Below are 24698 nucleotides of genomic sequence, written 5' to 3' on the forward strand. Positions count from 1 at the left end.
AGAGCATGAGGAGAACGAGTGGAAGAGAAGGGACTAGAAGGGGCAGATCATAGAGGGACTTAGCCTCATAAGGAATCTGGACTTTATTATAGAGGCAATTGGGAAGACATCAAAGGGTTTTAAGCAGCAAAGTAATAAATATGAACTGTGGAAATCAGGCTCTGATGGCAGTATAAAAAGTGAATAAAAGGTCAAAGTCTGAAATAAAAAGATCAAGAAAATCATGAACAAAAACATTAGTAAAAGGAATGCAGAAGAGTAGTAAAAATAAAAGTTTAAGAAAATAAAATCAATATGCCTTAGGAAGAATTACACATGGACAGTGAAAGAATGAGAGAAGATAAGAAAACTCAAGGTCCTAATTCAAGTATCTTTGTTCAGAGTAAAGTTTTCTTCTATTTAAGTAATTATAAAAAGAAGGCCAGGAGCAGTAGCTCATGCCTGTAATCCCTGCACTTTGGGAGACCAAGGCAGGTGATCACCTGAGGTCAGGAGTTTGAGGCCAGCCTGGCCAACATGGCAAAACCCCGTTTCTACTAAAAATACAAAAATTAGCCAGGCATGGTGGCAAGCGCCTGCAATCCTAGCTACTCTGGTGGCTGAGGCATGAGAATTGCTTGAACCCGGGAGGCAGAGGTTGCAGTGAGCCAAAATCGTGCCACTGCACTCCAGCCTGGGTGACAGAGTGAGACTTTGTCTAAAAAAAAAAAAGTCTAAAAAGGGAAAAAAACTAACTGTGATTTCAATCTTTAATATTTTAATTCAAAGTACCCATGTAACATCCAGATAGAGACACTAAATAAGGTGAGTGCATGTGCGTGGAATTCAGGAAAGGGATGTGGTCTCAAATATTCCAGTCATCATTTATATATAAATATATAATATTTGAAACCGTGAAAGTAAATAGTTTCCTCCCAAGAGAGCAGGTAGACTAAGGTGAGAAAAGAGCCAAGGGCAAAATCTTTATGAGTACAAACATACAAAGAAAAAGAAAGAGATTTTCAAGTGACCAAGAAAAACTTACTAGAGAATGAGGAACTCTAAGCAAGAATGTTACCATGACGAAGAGTGAAAGCAAATGCTGTAGAAGTAGGACAAGAAAGATGAGATGCTGATACATGGGAAGGTCATGGGGCAGAAGAAATAAAAGCCTTATTTCCATGGTTAAAAAGTGAATATAAGGTAAAGAATGGGACCTGGGGGTATAGAGACTACTTAGAATAGAAGAGCTCTTCTCTAATGGGAAGCAGAGAAGTAAGACACATAATGAAGCAAAGAACTTGCTCAATTACACACGAGAAAGTTAGAGGATGCAGGGAAAAGTGTCAGTAAAAAGTGAGACACAATAATAATCTTCTGGTTCTTAAAACACACACAAACACACACACAAGCAATGTTCTGGTTCTTAAAAGACACACACACACACACAGAAGATAAAAGAATCAAGACACCAATATAAAACAAAACATCTCTTCTTTGCAGGCTAAGAAAAGGAAATACTGATTAGGGCACATAAATATATATTTGCATACAAAGAAGCAAGACATTTAGAGAATTCATATCTGGAAAGCTCCATTTTTCTTAATGCAAGAGTAAGCAAGGGCTCCTCCTCCTGAGAGAGAATCGGGCAGGAGCAAAGCAGAGGGTTCGATGAGAATGACAAGGGCTTGTAATAGCTCTTATGGAACCCTGAAGAAAGAACATCTAGGAGGATTCCAAAGCAACAGAGAGAGAGCAACTGAAGTCAGAAAATATATATTTACTATCAAGCCATGTCATATACTCTCTGCTTAATTTCCTGAGTACCAGAAAAGATACAGAATTGAATGGACCTAAAGTTGGGCAACTGCAGGCAGAAAACTCTGAAAGAGAAATGCGCAAGAATTCTTTTAAAAACATGGCAACAACAACAACAAAAAAAGGCAGTGAGGCACCCTGAGGTCTTTAGTAGATAGGGAAGAGAGCAAAACCATGAAGGGCTGAGAGAGTAATGGGGGGAAAGGAGCTAAATATTACATTTTGATATCAAGAAATTAGAAAAATCTAAGTTTGTAAATGAGATAACATATGAACTTATATGTCTTTTTCCTTCTCTTGAAGAACAAATTATAACTTCTACACTTTCTCCTCCCCTACTGAACACTAGCTTGTGAAACCCATTAATTATTGGTCTATCAACATCCCCCTTGCTTTGAGTTAGATAAAGAAATTTACCCAAGAATGAAGAAAAGTATAAGATATCATCATACTCTCAAAAGAGCTTACTATATGCTTAAGGAAACAACATAAAAACAACAGAACAATAAAAGCTATCAGATTCACATGGCAAATTGTGTGACATAAGCAACAGCAAGAAAAATTCAGAATAGGCAAGGAGGCCTTGAAATTTACAATACAGTTTCTGCCGGGAGCAGGGGCTCAGGCCTTTAATCCCAGCACTTTGGGAGGCCGAGGTGGGTGGATCACAAGGTCAGGAGTTCAAGAGCAGCCTGGCCGGCACAGTGAAACCCCATCTCTACTAAAAATACAAAAAATTAGTCGGGTGTGGTGGCAGGCACCAGTACTCCCAGCAACTTGGGAGGCTGAGGCAGGAGAGTCGCTTGAACCCAGGAGGCAGAGGTTGCAGTGAGCCGAGATCATGCCACTGCACTCTAGCCTGGATGACACAGCGAGACTCTTGGCTAAAAAAATTAATTAATAAAATACAATTTCTTCTTTCATGATAAATAAAATATCTATTAGTGTAGGGAATTATGAATGGGGCAGTAGGAGTAAAAATAATGTTGTATAGGCATTGGTATGCAAAAAAGACTAAGAGAAGATTCATTTTAATCAATAACTAGAGAAGAGATCGTATAGAGAAATTGGGGCCAGATTACGAAGCATTCGGGACATTTTAGCTCAGACAGAGAATACGCAAAGAGGGGTCACGGGGTGACACGGAGTGTTCAAAAATAAAAACAACATTTTATGGAAGTTTTTCTACCATTAAAGTGCATATGTGCCTGATTAGATGACTGACATTACTGTAGGGGAAAGAATGGACTGTATATTATTGCAATATAACAGATTAGGTTATATACCCTAGTATGAATTGAAGAACTGCATCTAATAAGAATCAGTATGGTTGTATATTAATTTCAAACGTAGGTCTGTTATAGAAAATAATGATTATAGTGTATCTTATAAATGTGTAAAACATATTTTCCAATGTAATTAATAAAAGTGACCTCATTTACCATACTATCATTAAAAAATAAAAGTTACTAATAAACCCTATTTACTAATAAAATTTACCATTTTTAAAAGTATGTAATAGTGGAAATAATACTTACTGCAATGCTTTGAATGTCCCAAAGTTTCCTCAGCTTTCCTAGTCTTACACAGTTCAAAGTACTGAACACACTGTTGAATGGCTGTAGTGATCTGATGAAATAATAAGTTATTAATTCCAGAACTTCGCAGCCCTCAAGTCCAAGACTTAAAAGAAATTAGTCAAAGCTGTAAAAATGCTTTGGAGAAATATTTGAGAAAAATATTTAGTACAGTACCTTTCTAGCTATTAAAGCTCAGCCTCCTCAATTACATTTTAACTATGGCATCACTCTGGTGAACACTGTGAAAATATTTGTGGACCAATAAATACAATAATGTTATAATGCTGGTGTCATTGGACAATGTTGGTGTCATTGGACAGAAATAAATATATACTTTATATTTTATAGTGAAAGATGCAAAAACTCTGTGGCCATGACCATAACTTTAGAAACTATCTTGTCCAGTTCCTTTGCCTTAGAATCTTTTCCTCCTACCCAGCCAGCAAAATATCAAGTGGATCAAGTCTTTATTTCCATCTCAAATACCAGAATTGCTAAAAGTTGATAAAGAAAAATCTCATAAGTCAAAGAAAAGAGTCACAATAAAAAAATGATCTCCAACCCCTACTGTACCCAGTGATTCTCCTATTAGTCTCCATTCTAACTCCTCCTCTCATTCTCCACAAGCAGAGGCTTCAAACCTTCTCCCCTTTCCTCAGCACCTGCCTACCCATCGATGGCCTCTTATCCTAATTCCCAAAAAAAATAAAAGTCACCAGTGATATACGGTGTGATAATTGTTAAGTCTGGTAACAAGGCAGTTGTTGGGGACCTTGACAAGATCAGTTTCAGAGGAGTTTGGTGAATAAAGCCAGACTATACCAAATAAAGGAATAGGAAGCGAAAAAGTAAAGGCAGTTAGCATAATTTTTATTTTCAGGAAAGACAGCAAGGAAAATTTTTAAAACAGACCAACAACTGTATCTTAGAGTCAAGATTAAACTCTTTTTCAGGTTAGAAGGATATGGTTATGCTTAAATGTTACTGGGGGAAGCCAACAGAGAGGAAGAGTTTGACTATATAGGAGAGAAAGGGGAGAGTTGATAGAAAACAAATATATACAAGAGGAAGAAGCAGATGGAATCCAAGTGGAAGGAAGGATTAATTAAGCTTTAGATAGGAAAGAAAATGAAGGTTTGAAAAGAAGCAAGTTCATAATTGCAGCATCAAGGAATCAATGGATTTTCCCATCTCGTTCATTTTTATGCCCTCAGTTGTATGCAGAAAAGAGGTAACATGGCAGGACTTCTATCTTTAGAAAAGGCCTCCTTACAAGGTGGGATTTTGATAGCATCTAGGAACTTGGATTTCAGGAGGGCTGTCATCATTCTGAGAACTGAGAATGGCTGACAATGTTTACACAGATAATGTGGTTTATGAGGAATACCTGCTTTCCCTCTAGGAGTCTTGGACCCTGGTATGTACGAGGCAGAGGGTTTCTATGTGATCAGCAGCCCTTCCTCAAAAACAAAAACCAGGCACTGAGTGTCTTTTTTTTTTTTTTTTTATACTTTAAGTTCTAGGGTACATGTGCATAACGTGCAGGTTTGTTATATATTGTGCCATGTTGGTGTGCTGCACCCATCAACTCATCAGCACCCATCAACTCGTCATTTACATCAGGTATAACTCCCAATGCAATCCCTCCCCCCTCCCCGCTCCCCGTGATAGGCCCCAGTGTGTGATGTTCGCCTTCCCCAGTCCAAGTGATCTCATTGTTCAGTTCCCACCTATGAGTGAGAACATGTGGTGTTTGGTTTTCTGTTCTTGCGATAGTTTGCTGAGAATGATGGTTTCCAGCTGCATCCATGTCCCTACAAAGGATATGAACTCATCCTTTTTTATGGCTGCATAGTATTCCATGGTGTATATGCAGGCACTGAGTTTCTAATGAGCTTCCCTGGTATATAACATTTCACATAAGTTGCCACAATTCAATGCTGAAAGAATTAAGCACGTCTTATGTGATTCTAGTGGGGAAAAGACTCTTGGAAGCGATTTCATATCTTCCATACTTCACTCAATGAACTTTTTCCTCTTTGCTGATTGTTCTTGGTATCCTTTCATTGTTATAAATGATAGCTGAAAGCATAACTATATGCTGAATCCTATGACTCCTCCTAGCAAATCATTAAACCTGAGGGTTGTCTTGGGGACCCCTCCCCCTCCCATATCTACGAGTCTTTTCTAAATCAAACGTCAGGGATCCAGACCCATGCCTCCTAGAAATCTGCATTTCAAATATGACTAAATCTAACAAATCTAAAAATCATTATCTTTTCCAGCAAATGTGTGCCTCACACTGTGTTACTTATCTCAGTGAATGACATTAATCATCAATTGTCTGAGGCCTCAATCACAACCCCCTCATTCAAAAGTCCTCTAAATCCTACATTCTAAATAAAGTATTTTGAGTCCACCCATTTATCCCAATTCTGTCTTATCCTTCTTCCATGGTTCCATCATCTTTTGCTTGGATTATTATACAATGTATTAAACATCTTTTTGCTTCAATACTTCTCCCCTATCTCTACCTAGAACCTTCGACCCATTTTCTAACAGAAAACAAAATGAAACAGAAGTGGATTAAAATAACAACTGACACTTTAGGAAACTCTTGACATGAAAAATTTATAAAATAATACACCTAAGAGAAGCTCTAAAGAATTAGAAGACAAAAGAACAAACAATAGACAGCTTCTTTAACTGAAAACTCAAAACACTGTCTCCAAAATAATCTCTCTCAGACTCTTTCGTTCATTTAAGGCTTTAGAAATCTACCCTCCTTGCAACCATTCCTACTCAGCTTTATCTTCACTATCCACTTACTTACACTCCCTTCTTTTCCTTCTACTCTTTCCCTTATATTTTCTTAAACATGCTATCTTTATTTGAGAAAAGGCAGCAATCACAGGAAAGAAAAGGAATAATCTCAGGACACAAACAATCATATTACATGACATCCCTTTAAACCACAGGAGCAGAAAGCAGATCTATAGTATGTGAATTTAAATACTAGTCTAAAGAGTCAAGGTGAGAGTATAATGAATGATTTTTCTAACCCCTGTGAAAATAGACACAGATTTGCTATAAAATTCAGGGTTGTATTTGATACTTATTGCCCTATACTATCAAATATATACCAGCCAGTTCATTTAATTGTTAACCCCTAAGACAGAGATTTTTTAAAAGGTTAAGTACAATAAGACAGGAAAAACCAAGGGAGAATTTAAATGACCAAGCCGTCAAGTCATTTTTTAAAATGACTTTCAGAGAGCAGTAAAAATGGCATTAAATAAAGCTGTTTCAGAAACCATTCCTTTAGGGGTTGACTGAATCAAGATTCAAATTGTTAAAAATTAAAGGTTAAATATTTACGCTGACAGCCAAAACTTTTAACCAGTTCATGTCTTTGAGATGCTATAGGAACAAAGATTATCTTAACTTTTTCAGGGATATCTATAAAAAACCAACAGCATATACAAAAATAGCTTAATGCCACCTACTGAAAATGTCATAAACATAAGATAGAATAGAACCACACAAATACAGTAGCCACCAACCACATGCCTATTTAATTTAAATTAATAAAAACTAAATAAAATTTAAAATAGAGTTTCCCATTTACTCTAGTCTCATTTCAAGTTTTCAGCAGTCATATGTGGCTCATGGTTACCATATTGTACAATGCAGATATGTCATCATTGCAGAAAACGACATCAGAGAGCACTGATGAGAAGCTAGAGGAAATGTATCAGCAGATCATCATGCTAAACAGGCTGCTATGAGTAAAGTTCTTACACAAGAATGTCTTATAGAACAGAAACACAAATTGATGGAGTGGTCTGCAATTTCCATCACAGATGCACAAAATTTGACCCTTGATTCTGAAAATACAACGGGAATAAACAGATCCTGTATCATTTTCCCCATTGTTTATTTTCAAAAGTGGGGCCAAGTTTACTTTAAAACAATAAATATAATATGAATAATATTTTGATACTTTGTAAATTTAGGAAAGCTTTTTAGAGCAAAGGAGGTTGAAGTTGAAATGTCAAACAAGTTTGATACACTATATACATAAAATAAAATATTTGACTAGGTTGATAAAATACTAAGATGATTTATAATGACATAATTCCATTTGCAGGTTAAAAGTTAAGGTATAGTTAACTTTTCAAATAAGAAACCAATTTTAAGAATTAATCTGTAAAAAACCTTATTTGAAATACTTTCACTGGAGCCTCTGTGATAGCAACAGTGATTTATTATCTGTAGATAAACCATGGGGAAAAATCATCCTGTTCTTTATTTTTCCTTTCTGTATTCTAGCAAGATCAGTCTATGCTCATAAAGCAAAAACAAAGTTTTATTTAAAATGGGAATAAGAGAAGAATGAAATATGGAGAAAGAATTATTTAAATTCAATTTCTCTAAAAATTTTTAAGTATATTTTACCTTTACAAATAAATTCTTACCCTATTATTCAATATCCCTCTCTTCTTCTGCTGCTCAATTCTCTTGATTCTCAAACACAAAACAATTATTGTTCTCCTTCCTTCATTTTATGCTCTACTGCACTCAACCAAAAATCACAATTCCAGAATCTTTTCTTCATGTGACTTCTAAATCAAGATTCTGCCTAACTACATAACGATGTTTATTGACCCAAAGCTATATCAGTATAACATTCGAATATCTTAATAAATTTTGTGTTTTTCATTTTGTCAATTATTTATTAGACGTGCTGATTTCTTTTTAATTCTTTCAGTATCCTTACATATTGTTCTACTAGTAGTAACAAATGTAGATGATTTTGGTAATATATTTTAGAGTATTAAGTCTACATTTGGTATAACTCAAACCAATTATTGAAAATGCAAAAGTATTTATCATTATGAGTTTTGCCATGTAATTTTCACTGAAAAACATGGGTCTATATTATAGAAGTAATGGCTTTATTAATACTTGATCTGAATCAAACTACATGCTACTGCTTAAAAATATGGCTTCTCTCAAACCAGCTTGTTATTTATAGAAGCCAATTTACTATATACATAAAACATATTTTCTAATTGCTATCCTGACTGCATTCATTTTAAGTCTCTATTGTTATCACTTTATGTTCCACAGGATAGTAGTTTAAGATCACATAAAAGGCGAATTGCTTCATTATCCAATATTAATTATCACCATGCAACTTTGCATATTCAAGTTATTACATCATATATATTTTGGTAGTATTATTTCTCAACATAAAAAAGGAATTACAGACTTACCAGAGACTTATATTTCTTTTCAAGAAGTCTTAATACTGTAGTTCTGCTATAATGTGCATGCTAAAATTAAAAGGAAATGATATTTAATACTCAAGCTGTGCCACTCAAAATCTATTTTTCCTGCATTATCTTCAATGACAACATCATAAATCACACAATAGCTTAGGTTTAAACCATTATAGTCAATGACAGGTGTTTATGTGTGTATTGGATTAGGGGGATAGCAATCACAAGAATGCAAATCGTATCAAAAAACTTGCAGATCATTTAGTGACCGACCAGTAGAAGAACATTCTATCCATCAACTGTGTCCAATTTCCACACTAAACTATTTTAAAATCACCACCAAAAAAAGTATACATATGACAGAATCCAAAAAAAGATACACAGTGGGGAAAAGAAAAAAAAAAAAAAAAAAAAAAAAGCACAACTCTTATACTGAAGAGGACACTGTATGGTCTACATGTGCAGAAATCTGCCAACACTGAAATGCTCTAAAGTGACAGTACCCTAATCATTTTCTGCCAACCATAATTAAAAATGATTCAAAGTGTCAAAAGAGCTTTAAATCTCTCCTTGGAGCAAAATATAGATGTAATTAAAACATATAAATGTATAGCATTGTACAAAGCCAGGGAAAACTATAAATATTTTTTAGCTAGATTATATAAGATATCATTAGTGTTCAAAATATAGTTTCTTCATTTCACTTAGGAATAAAAATATTGGCCGGGCACGGTGGCTCACACCTGTAATCCCAGCACTTTGAGAGGACGAGGTGGGCGAATCACGAGGTCGGGAGTTCAAGCATGGTCTCAAACTGGCCAATATGGTGAAACCCTGTCTCTACTAAAAATATAAAAATTAGCCAGGCATGGTGGCACGCACCTGTAGTCCCAGCTACTCAGGAGGCTGAGGCAGAAGAATCGCTTGAACCCAGGAAGAAGAGGTTGCAGTGAACCGAGATTGCGCCACTGCACTCCAGCCTGGGTGACAGAGAGAGACTCCGTCTCAAAAAAAAAGAATAGATTTTTGACAAACCTAACAAAAACAAGCAATGGGGAAAGGATTTCCTATTTAATAAACGGTGTTGGGAAAACTTAACTCAAGATGGATTAAAGACTTAAACATAAGATCTAAAACCATGAAAACCCTAGAAGAAAATCTAGGCAATACCATTCAGGACATAGGCATGGGCAAGGACTTCATGACTAAAACACCAAAAGCAATGGCAACAAAAGCCAAAATTGATAAATGGGACCTGATTAAACTAAAGAGCTTCTGCATAGCAAAACAAACTATCATCAGAGTGAACAGGCAACCTACAGAATGGGAGAAAATTTTTGTAATCTATTCATCTGACAAAGGGCTAATATCCAGAATCTACTAAGAACTTAAACAGATTAAGAAGAAGAAAACAAATAACCCCATCAAAAAGTGGGCAAAGGATATGAACAGACACTTCTCAAAAGAACACACTTATGTAGCCAACAAACTTATGACAAAATGCTCATTATCACTGGTCATTGGAGAAATGCAAATCAAAACTGCAATGAGATCCCATCTCACATCAGTTAGAATGGCGATCATTAAAAAGTCAGGAAACAACAGATGCTGGAAAGGATGTGGAGAAATGGGAACATTTTTACACTGTTGGTGGCAGTGTAAATTAGTTCAACCATTGTGGAAGACAGTGTGGCAATTCCTCAAGGATCTAGAACTAGAAATACCATTTGGCCCAGCAATCCCATTACTGGGTATATACCCAAAGGATTATAAATCATTCTACTATAAAGACACATGCACACACACGTTTATTTCAGCACTGTTCACAATAGCATAGACTTGGAACCAACCCAAATGCCCATCAGTGATAGACTGGATAAAGAAAATGTGGCACATATACACCATGGAATACTATGCATCCATAAAAAAGGATGAGTTTGTAGGGAAATGGATGATGCTGAAAACCATTATTCTCAGCAAACTATCAGAAGAACAGAAAACCAAACACAGCATGTTCTCACTCATAATTGGGAGTTGAGCAATGAGAACACATGGACACAGGGAGGGGAACATCACACACCAGGGCCTGTCGGGGGGTGGGGTGCTACAGGAGGAATAGCATTAGGAGAAATACCTAATATAGATAGCGGGTTGATGGGTGCAGCAAACCACCATGGCACATGTATACCTATGCAACAAACCTGCATGTTCTGCACATGTACCCTAGAACTCAAAGTATAATAAAAAAAAAACTTTTTAAAGAATAAAAATATGAAACAGAATAATACAAGTCAAAATTTTTTCAGAATTCTAGGGAATAGAGAATTTTTGTATTGTTTTTCTTTTTTTTTCTTTTTTTTTTGCTTTTTAAATAGAGATGGGGTTTTGCTATGTTGGCCAAGCTGGTCTTAAACTCCCAACCTCAAGTGATCTACCCACCTCGGCCTCCCAAAGTGAGGGATTACAGATGTGACCCACCACGCCCAGCTAGGAATAGAGTTTTTAATTAAACATTGATTAAATTGTGTTTTGGTTAACTGAAGGTTAATCAAAACCTTGTGTTTTAAACCTTGTAGCTTAAAATGTTTTCAAAAACTATTAATCCTTTTTTCAAATTTAATAAGAGAAGTAAGTTGACATAGTATTAAACTATTTTTAATATTGAACATGTTCTGAAAATAAATCCTCATAGTATATCTCTTAGACCAGGGTCAGTAAACTACAGCCCTCAGATCAAATTCTGCCTAGACCCAATTTTGCAAAAAAAATTCACTTGAACAGTCAAGTCCATTCATTTGCCTATTATGTATAGATGCTCTGGAGCTACAACAATTGGGTTGAACAGCTGCAATAGGGACTGTACAGCCCACAAAGTCAAAAATATTTATGGTCTGGCTCTTTACATAAAAAATTTGGCAACTCCTGCCTTAGATGCAAAAATTATAGGAGGATGTGACGAATTTTCATGTATACTAGAACACATTTCAGAATGTGATTTTTAAATAAATTTGTACCCCATTCTCTTAAGAATCAACTCCTAGGACGGGCGCGGTGGCTCACGCCTGTAATCCCAGCACTTCGGGAGGCCGAGGCAGGCGGATCACCTGAGGTCAGAAGTTCGAGACCAGCCTGGCCAGCATGGTGAAACCCTGCCTCTACCAAAAATATAAAACTTAGCCGAGCGGGATGGCATGCACCTGTAAAACGAGCTACTCGGCCGGGCGCGGTGGCTCACGCCTGTAATCCCAGCACTTTGGGAGGCCGAGACGGGCAGATCACGAGGTCAGGAGATCGAGACCATCCTGGCTAACACGGTGAAACCCCGTCTCTACTAAAAATACAAAAAAAATTAGCCGGGCGTGGTGGCGGGCGCCTGTAGTCCCAGCTACTCGGGAGGCTGAGACAGGAGAATGGCGGGAACCCAGGAGGCGGAGCTTGCAGTGAGCTGAGATCCGGCCACAGCACTCCAGCCTGAGCGACAGAGCGAGACTCCGTCTCAAAAAAAAAAAAAAAAAAAAAAAAGAATCAACTCCTAGCAAAGTCAAATGAAAAAAAAAGTTAATTACAAAGTTAGTAAATTATGACTGATTTTGTTAAAAAAAAAAGATGACCTAAACAGATAAATATAAAAGTATATACAACATATCTACAAGAAACAAAATCTTAACAGTTGTTATCCCTGCATTGTATAATTAGAAAATTTTAATTTTATTTAAGTTTTTACATATTTTGCATATTTTCTCAAATAACGGTATAATTTGATAATCAAGAAAAAAAACTTTAAGTGTTAGATGTGAGGAACAAAGGGTTCATTTTAAATTAATTTAATTTAATTGAGTAAACATTAATCACATACTAGATAGGCCAGGTAAGGGTTAACCACTGAAGACAGAATTGTGTTCTGGTTAATAGGGCATTTATCATACAACTTAGTAAAAGGCACAAAGCACCATCACTAGATAACATCCAAATTGTGCTGAAGTGTAAATGAATGCCCCAGCCCCTCTCTTCTCAAGTGCAAGAAATACAGTACCTAGGTGCCCAGTACAGAATGAGAGAAAACGATGTGAGCACAAAAGTCAGTCCTGTTGCTACTACTGACAAACACAGACGTCTCTTATTCGACAGAGGTTGAGGGAGGTAACAGTATAAAGATCTCTCTACTCTTAATATTAGTGTCAGTGCCAGCTTCGTAAGAAATTGCCAGGTTCAGACACTAAACACATTCCCCAAACTTCAGATTCAGGAGGGAGGCAAATGAAAAAATACTTTCAGAAATATCTCCTAAGCCCGAAAAAAATACGTACTGAATCCTTATGTTATACCACATCTGCTTAAAATTTTTGAAGCTTTTACACTAAAGAAAAAATAGATTTTGAATAAGTCATTCAGCTTAAATAGATTCAAATGAAATACCACTTAAAATCCTATTCTGGCTCTGCCACTTAACAGGTAAAAAATCTTGGGCAAGTTAACTTCTCCATATCTCAGTTACTGCATCTGAAAAAATGGGGGGTATTAATACCACCAACCTCATAAATTTTTATAATAAATGAGTTAACACATGTAAAACTGATTAGAACTCTTAGTACACAGTAACTATTCAAACATTAGCTATTTATTAAAACGATATAGCAATGCACTAAAAGGTATAAAACTATTCTATTTTTCCTTACCATCCACTTTTTGAACCACACAGCCTTGGTATCAACTAATGCAAAAAAGTAGATCGGATCCAAAATCTTTTGTGAGACAACATGGCTTTGATCATGTTTAACTGTTAACAAGGACAAAGTACTCTCCACAATTTCTTCCATATACCTTACGGTTTGGGAAAAAAGAAATGCAATTACTTATATAGTACTGGTGGTAGACTTTATATTTATGGAATTGAGTAAATATTAATCACATACTAGATAGTGGGCTCACCACCGGTGACAGAATTGTGTTCTGGTTAATTGGGCATTTATCATGCAACTTAGTAAAAGGCACGAAGCACCATCGCTAGATAACATCCAAACTGTATAAAGTAGCATATAATCTTCAGAAACATTTTCTCTATTTCAGTAAATGACATAGGTAGGATTCATACTCAATGTTTCTGCTTTAACAACGGGTTCTTTTTACTTCAACACTGGATCTGCAAATTTAACTTTCCTTTTTAGACTCACAGATTCTCTTACAACTTAGAATAAATTTTGGAGCTGAAAGGAAAAAGTTTAAAGAATATTTAAGGAACTTGTCCAAAATGTAATAGTAAAGACCAATAAGAACCTAACGCAGATCTTCAGATCACTGATACGTTAAAAAAAAAAACTAATGCTACATTTTCTTTTTGCCTTGTGATAAATGATGTAAAGTGGTACTTGTGATTCACATAGCTAAGTATAAAACACGACAAGCTTAAGAAAAATAAAAATAAAAATGTTATTAATCCCTTCCCAATCGTGTCAGTCCATTAAGACTGTCTTTACTCTTTCTGTCTGAAAGGTATACGGGGCGGTAACACTGCTAAGTTCTCTGCTGGAATACATTGGGAGGGGACTTACTTCTCTGGATGACGAATCCAGAAAGATGGAGCTTCTTTCTGATATTCATTTAGAAGACGAACCTACAAAGCAGTGCACAATAGTTCTCAAAAAATTAGCACCCTCAAATATAAAACTAAATAAATAAAAATGAAAGCTTATTCTAGTAAATGGATACCTTTTTAAGTAAATGAGTCATATTAGGATTAGTTATATCTACACCAGCTGAAAGAGTAGGAATATGATTTTCCCTAGAAAGAAAGTATGACTCCAAATACTTAGCTGAAAAAAAAGGGAAAACATACAAAAATTACATCATTCATTTCCAGTGCTTTCTGAAAAAAGTTATTTCCTATCCATTCTTAAGTACATGCAAATGACAAAAACATTTTTAAGTGTTTTCATAAACATACCTAAGCTTGTATAAACTTCCTTGGTCATATGTAATGGAGAAAGCGAAAATGTCTGTGCACAGAATTTTAAAATCCGGTCCTACAGAAATGAGACAGAAAATTTGCATCTAAGATCTTAAAAGAATAGAATAGAAATGAAACATTTTTCACACAGTAAAAACCCAGAAAATAAAATAAATACAAACAAGCCATTCAGAAACCAGAGTCAGAATGTACTTATTTAAAAAGGGCACACTCTTGTGTCAGCAAAAATTAAAACTGACCAAAACTGATATGTGAATCTAATAACAGAAAGCTATTACTGCACAATCTGGTCATAGTAGATATTGACATGGTGAGGAGGGTAAGGTGAGGTTTCACAGAGGAACTATATAAAGGTGTCAAACAAAGGAACAGAGTAGGCAGTACCAAATTTTTTTTAACACCCTGTATTTCCAAATCCAACATTCATCATTTTTAATTGCTTACATGGGTAGCTTCAGTAGTTAAAGATTTAGAATTATTCCTAATAATTTTGCCTATTCCCAAGAAAATTACTCTACGTTTAAATTTTTACATTATTAAAACTCAAAATAGAAACCAGTAGAAGGTAAATAAGTTAAAAGTGGCAACAGATGTAGTTAGCACAATGCCTGGCACTAAGACTTACTTTAAAATGATAGCTATTATTATCCTTTTAATTATACCTACTTTAATATCATGATGAGATTAATCCTAATAGTGAAATTTGACTTTCAATTAAATAAAAACATAAAATTGCCTTAAATAGTCTAATCTGGGGGGAGAAATTAATAACTCTGTTGATATCAGTTTAGATAATCCACTTACAAGAAGAAATCGTTCCCCCAAGTTACTAAAGGTATCTTCTTATAGCCCCAAGAAATTCCTACTGAACAAAGGATATTAAACATTTTGGGAAGTCTATTTTTATAGTTGCAGCAACTGATAGGTATCTGTCACACTTTTCAACCCTATAGGCTTCACTCAGTTGCATGTAAGAGTCCTTTAGAGGAGGAGATGAAGAAATAGAATTGAACTCAAAAAGAATTTGGATCAAGCACAAATTTAAAATGAAAAAAACTCCATGCCTTGTTTTCTACTTCAAAATGACTAATTTTATTGGCATCTCTCCTCTATAATAATTGCTTCCAATTTTATTAGCATAAGTAATAAAACTGAACCTTGCTGCATAACAATTTTAAATGGCTACAATTTGCTATTTTATAAAGTTATTTCATAATTTGTAAAATAAAGGAAACCTACTAGGCTACTATTCTGTATTTATTAAGTAAAAGAAAAAATAAAGGGAAATTTACAATTGCATCTGTCATTAGAGAGCTTGAAATGTTAAAGATAACCCTGAGATACATTTTTTTCACCTTGAAGTTCTTGGATCATTGAGTGGTTCCAGAAGTCTACAATACCCTCTGGTGTTAACAAGGTTGAACTGCATCCAAGTATTAGGTAAACACCTTCTTCCCCTTCCAACAATTACAAACAGAGATTCCCACACCACTTCTGTTTACCAGTATAACCATATCTTCATTAACGGTAGACTGATTTTAAATAGACAAATATATTGGGATACCTTATATTTTTTTACAAATATTTATTTATTGTCTGCGTTATCTACTGAAATCTAAGTTCTCTGAGGGCAAAGATTTTGTGTCCTGTCCCTGGTGTGTTCCCAGTGTCTAAAGGAGAATGATACACACTGTAGATACTCAATACATATTTGCTGAACAAAGAGCAAAATGTAACCCTTCTTCTCATGCCTTATATTCTATGCCACACATCATATCGATTTTAAAGCCAAAACTATCTTCACTGATAAATCAATTAGGAAGAAAAGATCCTCTAAAAGGAAATCCAATTTGTGTTTAAAATGTAATTCTTGGATAATCAGGGGTTTTTTTCCTTCATTTTCATCATAGACACTATCTGCAGAATTACTGCACTTGTTCATGTAAAGCTTACTTTTCATCATACAATAACTGTTCCTAAAAAGTAACTTTATGCAAATCAAATTTTAAATAAAATCATATCTGACTTCATAATTTTACAATTTTAGAAACTTTCTATATTTGTGTTATGATTCACCTCAAATTATTTTCTAAAATCTCAGCATTAGTTTTCTTGCTTCTCTCTTTAAGCAGTTAAGCAATCTCTAAGTAAACACTTAAATACATGAGGAAAATGTTTATAAGTCCTTTTGACCATAATTCACCATTTTTAGTTCAAACTTTCATATACCATGAATCCTTTTAAAATATTTTTTCTTTTTTCTTAATTTGAGAGTATCATAAAACAGCATTATTCAAAAGCAATGACACAGCCAGGCGTGGTGGCTCAAGTCCGTAATCCCAGCACTTTGGGAGGCCGAGGCTGGAGGATCACTTGAGCCCAGGAATTCAAGACCAGCCTGGGCAATGTGGCGAGGCCCCATCTCTACAAAAAATACAAAAATTTGCCAGGCATGGTAGTGCATGCCTATAATCCCCAGCTACCTGGGAGACTGAGGTGGGAAGTCACTTGAGTTTGGGAGGTTGAGGCTGAAGTGAGCTGTGATCATGCCACTGCACTCTAGCCTGAGTGACAGAGCAAGACCCTGTCTCAAAAAGCAAAACAAAAATGAAATAAAATACTAGGATATTCCTTTACGAGACAAAATGCACAAGGTAGCAGTGTATTATTTGGCAATGAAGTATGACCATATTTTGAATCTAATCATAAAATTTTCTTAAGAAAAATTTTGACAATTAGAAAGCTGAAACTGAAGTTCCATAAACGTGTGAGTTACTATTAAAGAAAACTATTGGCCAGGCATGGTGGCTCATGCCTGTAATCCCAGCACTTTGGGAGGCCAAGGTGGGTGGATCACCTGAGGTCAGGAGTTCGAGAACAGCCTGGCCAACATGGTCAAACAGCATCTTTGCTAAAAATACAAAAATTAGCCGGGCGTGGTGGTGGCATGCCTGTAATCCCAGCTACTCAGGAGGCTGAAGCAGGAGAATCACTTGAACCTGGGAGGCAGAGGTTGAAGTGAGCTGAGGCAGCGCCATTGCACTCCAGCCTGGGCAAAAAGAATGAAACTTGGTCTCAAAAAAAAAAAAAAAAAGAAAAGAAAATTGTCATAAACTATCATATTCTACTTATTTCTAGAATGGTGGGAAAACATATTATTTTTAATATTTCTATAACCATTTTCTTACACTAAACACAGGATCAGGATCTGAAAGAGACACTGTCAGTTTTTCACAGAGAGTAGTCCAATTTTCACAGTTCAGGACATCAGATGGAGGAGCGGAACATAATGTTTGCAAGGCTTCGTATCTCACCTACAATTTTTTAAAAGACTTTTATTAACACTCAGTCACTAAAATAACACCACTTTTCCAAAACAATATTTAACAAGCTACTAAAAGGCAAAGTCTAGATAATTTATAAAGAGTGATTTATTAGATGCCTTTATATTAAAAACCTCTTGAGAAATCGTTTTTTAAACTAAGTGCTAAGCAAAGAAAAAAACAGTTGCTGTTTGTGTAAAGCAAAAATTAAAATACTAAATGTAGTAGGAGATTTTAAGTATCATGTCTAAGTGGAACGGGAGGAAGAATAGTAGTTGAATCAGAATCACCAACGTTTTCCAGTGACCTTGTCCTACAGGCTTTCCCTGTTCTAGGTCGTTCCTACAGTTTGAGGGCTTTAATTTCAAAATGCTGCCCAGGTATGCCCCTGGCAAAGCATTTCCATTCTAGGATATATGCACGATTCTCACAAAACAATCAGTTTGAACTTGTGCTATACCGTATTTTCTGGCCTTCTGACTACTTAGGTAGAAAAAAAAAGGAAGTCACTCAGTAGTGGGATGCAAAATCTAATTTATGTATTTTCATAGAAAGCTTACTTCTTAATCAGTCTTCTCAAAATGCAATCAGAATTCACTCAAAACAGTATGACCCAAGGGAAAGTAGGAGAGAATAGTTCCACTCCAATGAAGAATGGAACAAAGCTTTTCTCCCACTCAATATCCAAGTAGTGAATAATAACACACTAATTCCAGCCTCATCCTCAAAATCTGGTCATTTCCCAACTGAAACAACTAAAGCCTAGTCATTAAAAAGGTGAGGCCTAAAAGACAGGAGCCAAAACCTCAGCAAATCAGACACTCTGAAGCAGGGCGCAACTTTTAGACAAAAAAGACAAAGAGTATACACATATTTGAAACTGTCTATATATTCATACGAAAGAACTCCTCAATATAACTTTATTTGTGATAGGTAGTAAGGAAAATATTGAGAGTTTTTAAAATTAGTAATTCATTTACAATGTTAAGTCATTTTTCCATTTCAGGAAATTTTTAGGAAAAAATCCCATTTAGAATTTACTACTTGCAGAAGCAAAGTGAAGGTTTCTGAACAAGTGTAGATTTCCAAACCATCCATTTAAATTGAAGGCAACAGGATTTTTATCATAAAAAATTCAAAACTCATTTCCAATATTTTTTGAGATGTTATTATTAGTATGAACCCAGAAAATAAATCATAATGCAAAATGCTGAGAAGAAAAAAATTATTCTTCTCTATGATTTTTCAGAAAATGTCAGTAGGAGTAAATCTCAACTATTCATTCAGTTTATATTTAATAGGTTGAGAAAAATAATTTTAAAATTGAGACCAAATGGCAAGATAGGCATACCAATACATAAAAGGCTTAGATTTAAAAAAAAAAAAAAAAAAATTCCTATCGTATTTTCTATTTCATGCTGACTTTCAAATGAAATAAGTCTTCATAAACAATGATTTGTACACTCTCTTAAAATATAAACAGACACAATTCAATATAATTGCTTCTCTCAAAAATCCTTTTTCTGGCCAGGCACAGTGGCTCACATTTATAATCCCAGCATTTTGGGAGGCCAAGAGGTGGATCACTTGAGCACAGTATTTCCAGATCTTCCTAAGTAATGTGGCAAAATCCCATCTGTACCAAAAATACAAAATTTCTCCAGGTGCAGTGGCGTGCATCTGTAGTCACAGCTACTTAGAAGGCTGAAGTGGGAAAATCACCTGAGCCTGGGGAGGTACAGGCTGCAGTGATTCATGATTGCACCACTGTGCTTCAGCCTGGGTGACAGAGTAAGATCCTATCTTAAATATATATATATATATATATAATTTTCTAAAAAATAAACAAATGGGTCAAAATTGCTCAGATAGTTAGGGGAGGCATGGGTACATGCTGGTCAAAGGATACAAAATTTCAGTTAGGAGAAGTAAATTCAAGAGATCTACCGTGTAACATGATGACATGATGACTATGTTAACAACAATGTTTTATTCTTGAAAACTGCTAAGAGAGTAGATTTTAAATGTTCTCACCACAAAAAATGATAAGTATGTGAGGCAATGCATGTTAGAGCAGCTCAACTTAGCCATTCTTCAGTGTATACATATTTCAAAACATGTTATACAAGACGAATATACATAATTTTTATTTGACCATTAAAAATAATTATTTTTAAAAGATGTTCACATTTTCTGAAAGTAGAAAAAGAATTAAAAATCTTTTTTCTTAAGAAATGACTAACTACAATGTTACATATAAAACAACAATGAAAGAACAGTTTGGGGGACAACTGCCTATAACTTTATCCCTTTGAAATTGATGCTAAAGATAAAAATTTCCTCTTCCAAACCACGACAATTCTCTAAGGAAAGCCTCCCTTACTCTGTGACTTTTCATTTGGACTTGAAAATTTACCATGGATATTGGTCTAGGATTGCCCATAATCATAAAGGCTTTAGCCTCAAGGGAAACTACCTGGTTGCTACTGATTGTAATCTCATATATGGTAAATATATGCTATCTGCATGAAACTTAACAGCTATCCTTGAAACTTACCTCTTTAGGTTGCCCAGGATCCAACTGGTCTAAAATCAATTGTAATTTTCCTTGACAAAATTTGTAACTCTGTAACACAATTGACAGGACATTCATTTATTTAAAAGGCTTTTAGAAATATTGCTATAAGTTATTTTTTCAATATAATTCCAAGCACAAAACATAATTCAGACAAGAGAAGGAGATGATCTATTTTGATTTGGCAGCAACTTAGAATTTTTCTTCCCAAGACTTTTAAATGGGAACTGAATGTCGCAGTAGAATAGTGTACCTTCACGTATATGAAAACTATTATTTGCAAGCAATTAAAACATATATAATATTATAAGACTCAAAAGACACAAAGCCAAAATGTTGCATACTCAGAAATGTGAGATGAATGAAACAGATAAACAAAACAAACAAGTAAAAAAAAGCTACCAATAGTACCATAGGCACAGCTACAGTGCTGTTTGGACTGTTTTGTTCTCTTTCTTTCCTATACTTTTCCCTAGCCTTTCTCCTTACTTCTTTGGTGAAAAAAATCCTGAAGTAAAAACTTCCATCTATAAAAAAGTTTGTAGTAGATTATAGGATATTTTGGAGAAACAAAAGGTATTTTTTCCACCAAAGGCAATTTAAACATACATAATATCTAAAACATCATCTAAAAATAAAAAGTATAATAGTAGGCCAGGCACGGTGGCTCACACCCGTAATCCCAGCACTTTGGGAAGCCAAGGTGGGAGAATCATGAAGTCAAGAGATTGAGACCATCCTGGCCAACATGGTAAAACCCTGTCTCTACTAAAAATACAAAAATTACCTGGGTATGGTGGCACACGTCTGTAGTGAGCCAAAATTGTGCCACTGCACTCCAGCCTGGCAACTGAATGAGACTCTGTCTCAAAAAAAAAAAAAAAGTAAGGAAACAACAGATGCTGGCAATAAACTTTCAATAAACTATCTCTTCTCACTGCACTCTGCAACTTGCCTTGAATTCCTTCCTGCACAAAATCTGAGAACTCTCTTGGGTTCTGGGTCAAGACCACTTTTCCCGTAACAAAGCAATTCTCCTGCCTCAGTCCCCCGTCACTGGGAATACAGGCACACAATGCCATGCCAAGCTAAGGTGTGTGTGTGTGTGTGTGTGTGTGTGTGTGTGTGTGTAGAGACCTTGTCTCTATGTTGCCCAGACTGATCTCAAGCAATCCTCCTGCCTTGTTCTCCAAAGGTGCTGGGATTACAGGGATGAACCACAATGCCTGCCTGGCCTTTATTATTTTTTTTTTTTCTTGAGATGGCGTCTCACTCTGTCGCCCAGGTTGGAGTGCAGTCGCGCAATCTCAGCTCACTGCAACCTCCGCCTCCCGGGTTCAAGCAATTCTCCTGCCTCAGCCTCCCAAGTAGCTGGAACTACAGGTGCGTGTGCCACCACGCCCGGCTGATTTTTGTATTTTTAGTAGAGACGGGGGTTTCACCATGTTGGCCAGGATGGTCTCGATCTGTTGACCTCGTGATCTACACACCTCGGCCTCCCAAAGTGCTGGGATTACAGGAGTGAGCCACCGCGCCTGGCAATAATTAAAACCTTATCAGGTGAGGGTAGCCAGACATTGAGGAACTTCTGAAGTACAGGTTGGGATGTAGCTAATCCTATTGCTCTGAGTGATGTTGCCAAAAAAGAGATCGGTGTCTTGCCATTTCTCAGTAGTTGTATAAAATCCTCAAAGGCAGAATTCTTCACCAAAAAGAGCATTATAGAGCTTTGAAGATTTTAATAGAGGCCAGAAAACAGTTGCTGAACTCAAGATATTCTGATTAAGATTTGAATAGCATAAAATAAATTAGGATAATTGAAAGGACATACTCTGAATGACAGGAGAAAGGCCATGTACCCAATAAGGAAAAAAACCTACTCAAGAAAATTCTTACTGGAAGAATCCAAAGCTTAGCAACATAGAGCTCAAGTTGTTCCCAGGAAAGACAGAATCTATTTCTTTGCCTTTTCCAGCTTCTAGAGGCCACCCTCATTCCTTGGCTTATGGCCTACTTCCATCTTCAAAAACAGCAATCACATCACTACAACCTCTGTCAGTCTTAACAGCGCCTACTCTGACTCTGATCCTCCTGGGTTTCTCTTACACAGACCCTTGTGATGAGATGGATCCCACCTGGATAACTCAGGATCATCCTACAATCTGAAGGTCCTTAACTTAATCACATCAGCAAAGTCCCTTTTGTCATGTCATGTGACATGTTCACAAGTTCTAGGGATTAGGACATGGACATCTTTGAGAAGACCATTATTCTACGTACGACAGGTACCAAAGGATGGGTTTCAAAGAGAAGTTGCTTGGAAAACAAAGGAAGAGTGAATACTTTAAACATGTTTGTGTCAGGCAAGAGTAATAGGTGACTATTATCCTAAACTCACCTTCTGCGTAAAGGTACACACCCTGGGGTGAAGTTCCCTTGGAAGGTTATAAAATAGCTGCACGCTATAAAACAGCACAATGCCTGTGCTATACTATACTAATTACTACGGAGGAAGAGAAAGACAGAAAAACTGCAAGAGGAAAGGATATGAATTCTGAAAGCTTAATGTGTATCAGAGGTAATCCTCTAATTTCCCAAGCAGTTAGAAATGGCACAGAGATGATCAGTTTGAAATCATATAGGACCACAGCTGAGAAATTTTTATATTTGAGTGTGTCTCTGAATTGTGTCCATTTCAGCATTCCCTTTAAGAGACGTCACCAATAAAAGCTAACCTGTATAAAGCAGTGTCTGTGTGCCAGGCACTGCTCTAACACAAGACATACATTAACTCAGTTAATCTTCTCAACAACCCTATATGGTAAGTAGTATTTTCATCCCCATTTACAAATGGGAAACACTACAGCACAAAGAAGTTAAGAAATTTGTCCAAGGCCACACAGCTAGTAAGTGGTGGAACCACAACTTATACCCAAGCAGTCTCCAGGTAGCTGGGAAAAGAATAAAGAGAAACGACTTTGCAGGGAGAGAGGCCAGTTTTAAACTCAAAGTCCCCCTTCACTAGCTATTTAAGTTTGGGTAAATTATTTAACTATTATTATAAGCCTCGCTTTTTTCTGTAGAATGGACTAGTAATACCTATAGTGAATATAAAGCTAAGTACAGGGACCAGTATACAGCAGGTATTATTATTAGAGCTGGTATTATTATTTCTATCTTTCTGGCATTATCTTACAGAGACTTGTTCCAGGTTTAATCACAATATCAAATCTTTTCATAGTAATGCTTGCAACTATGGTAACAACTACTGTCTCCCCTTTGTTCTTCAATATCCTCACACTTACACTAACAGTCTCCTGTTTTTCAATAATGGGTCAAAACTCCAAATATAATCAGGCTGCAATTTTTTAAGTAATAACAATGAATTAAAGCCCATTCTATTCACAAAACACAAGTATTTCACTAATATCAAAACAGTTAACATCAGCATTGTTTACAATGTTATTCATAGGAAAATTCAGATCTTTTTTTTCACTCCACAGCAAGAAACAACAATTTTGAAGGCATGAATAAGATTGTCAATATTTATTGGAATGAATGACTAATATAATTTTAGAGATATTTTCAATTCTGAATATATTCAGCCTCTCTTTGGTCAGCTATATGAAAGAGAGTCTCATTTCACCATAAGCAAAACTATACCCAATATCTCCTAGAACTGGACATACTGAAAGAGCTTTCAGGACAGTTCTGGCACTCTTAGGCTTCTTCCCAAAAGTCCAGGAATACCATGCCTTCTTGATGGGCAGAGTTCGCTTTCAACCCAATTAGTGCCTTCTAACACAAAGTCGTATTTATAGGGTAGACACATGAAAACTTACATATACCCTGTGGACATCCCAAAGAAATCCAGGGAAACTTAAAGCATGATTCCTCCTCAAGAACTGAAACAAAACAAGATTAAAAAAAAAAAAAAAAAAAAAAAAGAACATCTTCAAAAATTATAACCCCATTTCTACCAAAGCTTTGCATGTTTCAAAAATCTACCATTTTAATGACTGGAAATAATTCAGCATTGGGATTTGGCAAGGTCTTAACTGCCAGCTACGAAATTGGTCCTATTTAGATCTGAATACCTGTACTTGTTAGAACAAATGCTCCATTTTTTTTTCTTATGTTTCAATTTCAATGTATTCAGGTGGTTCAGCAAGT

The 24698-nt window shown here is 35.8% G+C and overlaps 1 protein-coding gene across 11 annotated transcripts in view; it reads right to left on the bottom strand.

The window, feature by feature from the left end:
* The window catches only part of TBC1D32 (TBC1 domain family member 32), a 226664-nt gene that overhangs the window by 183911 nt on the left and 18055 nt on the right, over positions 1-24698 (bottom strand). For 6 of the 11 annotated variants that reach the window (XR_012433384.1, XM_005551691.4, XM_005551688.4 and 3 more), the window contains 8 exons: positions 20508-20576; positions 17816-17941; positions 14604-14682; positions 14369-14472; positions 14212-14273; positions 13339-13483; positions 8657-8716; positions 3336-3426 (listed from right to left, as the gene is read on the bottom strand). Coding sequence is in view for 10 of the 11 variants with exons in the window: in XM_005551691.4 (XP_005551748.3) it covers positions 3336-3426; positions 8657-8716; positions 13339-13483; positions 14212-14273; positions 14369-14472; positions 14604-14682; positions 17816-17941; positions 20508-20576 (736 nt within the window). In the remaining variant the exon portion in view is untranslated. The remainder of the gene's footprint in view (positions 1-3335; positions 3427-8656; positions 8717-13338; positions 13484-14211; positions 14274-14368; positions 14473-14603; positions 14683-17815; positions 17942-20507; positions 20577-24698) is intronic. The other 5 variants (XM_065543266.1, XM_074036958.1, XM_074036957.1 and 2 more) reach the window with 2 other exon arrangements.

This window comes from Macaca fascicularis, chromosome 4 (genome assembly GCF_037993035.2).
Source record: "Macaca fascicularis isolate 582-1 chromosome 4, T2T-MFA8v1.1".
NCBI lineage: Eukaryota > Metazoa > Chordata > Mammalia > Primates > Cercopithecidae > Macaca > Macaca fascicularis.